General features: G+C 35.9%; 1 protein-coding gene across 1 annotated transcript; it reads right to left on the bottom strand.

Moving 5' to 3' along the window:
- Positions 1-314: 314 nt before the first annotated feature.
- LOC139860233 (uncharacterized) lies at positions 315-914 on the bottom strand. Its single transcript, XM_071849002.1, has one exon. It carries the CDS (start codon positions 912-914, stop codon positions 315-317), a length of 600 nt encoding a protein of 199 aa, XP_071705103.1.
- Positions 915-4628: the final 3714 nt, after the last annotated feature.

The following is a 4628-nucleotide window of genomic DNA, read 5'->3' as shown; positions in this document are numbered from 1 at the left end:
TTATACGCGGGGGGGGGGGGGGGGGGACGAAGACTCGATATTGAAGTCAAAATTCGAGGCACGACCTATGAAAATACATGTCACAATGCACGACAAGGTGAGGTAAGTTGCGGAGAGAGCAACTACTAACGCTCACATTACGCAAAACAAGACCATGGATCCGAGATCCAACTTAACCAATCCAACTTGCACGTCTTATAACGACTAGAAATTCATTCAAAGGACTTAAGTTGAACTTCCATAAACCCCGTAGAACCGCTCCATGAAGAGTTAGAGAATACCTTTTGTTTTCGATTATTCCATATCATATAGCCTCATGTCCATTCGATTGCTTGCCATACTTTCAATAAAAGGGGGGATAAGGGGCGGTTACAATTACCACGAAACAATTCATTAATGCTCAAGTTTGATACCGCATCCAAGCCCCACCATTTATAGACCCGAACCCAAATATCCATTGCATGACGACAAAAAATCAATGAATGCTCGATAGTTTCAACATCATCATCACATAAAGGACATCTCGCGGAATCCAAGTCTATACCTCTTTTATCGAGTTCGGTACGTACCGGGATCCGTCTTTTTAACGCCCTCCATATGAAGATTGAAACCTTGATAGGAACCAAATAATTCTTCTGAAATTCTTCGTGTGAACTCGATCCGTTGTTGAGAATTTTATCGTTGATGATACTTGCCAACTTCTTTGTAGTAAAAATTCCATTACCCTCTAGATTCCAAACCCACGAATCCATAGTCTTATCTTGTTTTATGTAAGCATTTAGTAGTGCAATGAGAGAGTCAAGTTCGTTGAGAGCTCGACCTGACACTTCTCGCCTCCAACTAAAATTACAAGTTAATTCCCGATCATTCCAAGATACTCTTTGTTGTACTCGTACATTTGAATCTTCATCCATATGAAATAGCCTCGTGAACTTTTGCTTCAAAGGAGACCCATTACAATTTACAACGAAGACTCGATATTGAAGTCAAAATTCGAGGCACGACCTATGAAAATACATGTCACAATGCACGACAAGGTGAGGTAAGTTGCGGAGAGAGCAACTACTAACGCTCATATTACGTAAAACAAGACCATGGGTCTGAGATCCAACTTAACCAATCCAACTTGCGCGTCTTATAACGACTAGAAATCCATTCAAAGGACTTAAGTTGAACTTCCATAAACCCCGTAGAACCGCTCCATGAAGAGTTAGAGAATACCTTTTGTTTTCAATTATTCCATATCATATAGCCTCATGTCCATTCGATTGCTTGCCATACTTTCAATAAAAGGGGGGATAAGGGGCGGTTACAATTACCACGAAACAATTCATTAATGCTCAAGTTTGATACTGCATCTAAGCCCCACCATTTATAGACCCGAACCCAAATATCCATTGCATGACGACAAAAAATCAATGAATGCTCGATAGTTTCAACATCATCATCACATAAAGGACATCTCACAGAATCCAAGTCTATACCTCTTTTATCGAGTTCAGTACGTACCGGGATCCGTCTTTTTAACGCCCTCCATATGAAGATTGAAACCTTGATAGCAACCAAATAATTCTTCAGAAATTCTTCGTGTGAACTCGATCCGTTGTTGAGAATTTTATCATTGATGATACTTGCCAACTTCTTTGTAGTAAAAATTCCATTGCCCGCTAGATTCCAAACCCACGAATCTATAGTCTTGTCTTGTTTTATGTAAGCATTTAGTAGTGCAATGAGAGAGTCAAGTTCGTTGAGAGCTCGACCTGACACTTCTCGCCTCCAACTAAAATTACAAGTTAATTCCCGATCATTCCAAGATACTCTTTGTTGTACTCGTACATTCGAATCTTCATCCATATGAAATAGCCTCGTGAACTTTTGCTTCAAAGGAGAACCGCAAAGCCATGGATCATTCCAAAATTCTGTGTCCGCTCCATCACCAATTAGCTTTTTAAATGAGCTAGCAAAGTTGAAATCCATCTTCTCGAGCATGATACCTGCACGAACAATATTGGACCACCACTACACACCCCTTGCGGTCCGGAGAGACTTGAGGGGGGTAGTAGTCCATTAGCACCATAAATACTCTTTATAATTGAGAACCAAAGTGTATTAGGTTCGGTTTTGACTCACCAAAACTATTTTCCCAAAAGTGCAAGGTTCCTCCCACGTAGAGACCCAATGTTCAAGCCTCCATCATCGTACGGTAAAAGACATACATCCCGGTTGGTACATAAATATTTATTGACATTCATATTCGGTACAGTTATGACTTATTTTGAGTCGGACTTATTTTAGAAATTATTATTTAAATTGAAGTTCAGTTCTATCATTATGTTAAATTTGCAGTTGTGACTTATTTTGAGTCAAAAATTTTGTGAAGTTTGACTATTTACTTGGGAGGAGTATTATGGAATCTTTTAAAAGCCTGATCAAACAAACATGAACAATGCCAAAATTATGCTAATCTCCAATAACTCATTTCGGAAAAGGCGAATGCTAGACCTAGAGCCATTAAATTACGAAAAATGCTAAACGTAGCCGTAAGTGCTACGTTTAAGAATACCGTATATAATTTAATTCCATTTTTATAACTCAAATCTTTCATGAATAATATTGATGCCAAACTATTAATTATATAAGAAAAGTCGATGTTAAAAAGTGATATTTATACTTTGTAATTAATTAATCAAAAGGCAAAATTGCATGGGGGTCTTTGTGGTATGTTCGAAATAACAAGCGGAATCCAAAAGAATTTTTTCACCTTAGGGGGTCACTGTGGTTTGCAATAGTTTCACGGGGAGTCCAACGGCCTAACGTCTGTGTAATACTAACGGTTTAAGGGTGCACATGACTTGCACATGAGGGTAAAATGGTCACTAGATTGTTTCTCTTTCCTTATTTACTTTTACTTTTCATTTTTATTTCTGTCTATATTGGTTTACAAGAGAAACATTAGCAAACCCAGTTCATTTAACCACCCATAATTTATGATTCAAGAAAGAAGATGTGATTCCAAATCGAGATCTATAAATTCAAATGAATTTCAACTTCAACTTTTTAATACATGAATACATGTAAACACAAACACAAATCAAGAGCTGTAAATCCAATTTTGAAGATAGTATGCAACTGTAAATCCAATTTTATTTCAACTTCATGGCGGTGGTTCTGGTGGTTGTGGTGATGCTTATCATGATAAATTTAAATTCACAAATTTAAGAACCTGCAAACTTCAATTCACAAATTTAAATCTAAAAATCAATTCTAACAGCTACTTGATGATTCCTGAATCGCAGTCGACTTATATCCTGCAAAATCACCCAATTTAAAACTGATTAATATGAACAAAATATAACGAACAGTGATGAACATCAAAATATGATCCAAATTCAAAATTTTATTTAGAGTTGTTTTTACGTTATAACTTCTACACGAATATCGTTCTAAATCAATTATAGAACATTCGAAAATTATATTCAGAGCCTGAAAACAACTATGTGATCTGAATTTGTCATTTCAAGTTCTGAAAAACAACTTTAACCTTTTTTATCGTGACAATTATGATCTTCTCGTGATGTTGTTAACTTCGATTTAATGATGAACGAAGGTTATGTTTAGGCTAAGAAACTCGAATTCATGCTTTTATTGAAGTTTAATCCACAAAATGAGAGATGCCTAATTTCGATGAAAAACACACAAAATAAGGATGAAGATGAGTCTGGATCTGATTTTTTCTTCTATTTTGTTTAAGTTTTATAAACAAAAGTAGATCTATCAGATTTGTTTTTTATTTTCGATTTTAAGAAATTTTGTGAGGTTGAAGATGATAGATGATGATGTTGATGAATAATACGATGCTGAAGCTTTTATGGGGTGAGATAATGATATGATTTTATGATATTTTGTGAATTTTAATTTTTTATCTGGAAAGGGATTTGGTGATAGTTGGTTTTCCCCACGTAAGACTTAAAAGGAAAATAACTTAAAAAGACAAGTTTACCCTCATGTGCAGGTCATGTGAGAGACTTAAACGTTACAATTACACGGACGTTTAGCAAATGGACTCCCCGTGAAACTATTGCAAACCACAGTGACCCCCTAAGGTAAAAAAATTCTTTTGGACTCCGCTTGTTATTTCGAACATACCACAGGGACCCCCCATGCATTTAGATATTGTATATTTAAACATAACCCTAAGTGCTACGTTTAGAATTGTCCTTAAATTACTTTACCTCTATTACAGTTGTCGAAGAATTGCTTTCCGCACACAACATACTCCTCATTCTTAGTCCAACTAAGGGTGCGTTTGATAAAACTGAATGATTTAGTGCTGAATGGTTCAGAGCCTCTAAATAAAGTTTGCTCTGAATGAAAATAAGCTGTTTGATAATTATTTAGAATGAACGATATAAAATGAGTAAAACTACCTTATTAACGTGTTACATTAATAAAAGATTTAATATACTTTTTAGTTAAGTGATCAGGATATGATTTCAGGACAACATTACAGAAAATTTAGGCTCTTAATGGTTAAGAGAGTGTTTCTGCTCTGAATGGTTCAGAGCTTAATTCTGAACCATTCAGCACCATATGTCATTCAGAGGTCAGAAACAAACACACTGAATGCT

Source organism: Rutidosis leptorrhynchoides, chromosome 7, assembly GCF_046630445.1.
Source record: "Rutidosis leptorrhynchoides isolate AG116_Rl617_1_P2 chromosome 7, CSIRO_AGI_Rlap_v1, whole genome shotgun sequence".
Classification (NCBI taxonomy): Eukaryota; Viridiplantae; Streptophyta; class Magnoliopsida; order Asterales; family Asteraceae; genus Rutidosis; species Rutidosis leptorrhynchoides.
This window is presented reverse-complemented; position numbering and strand designations above follow the sequence as displayed.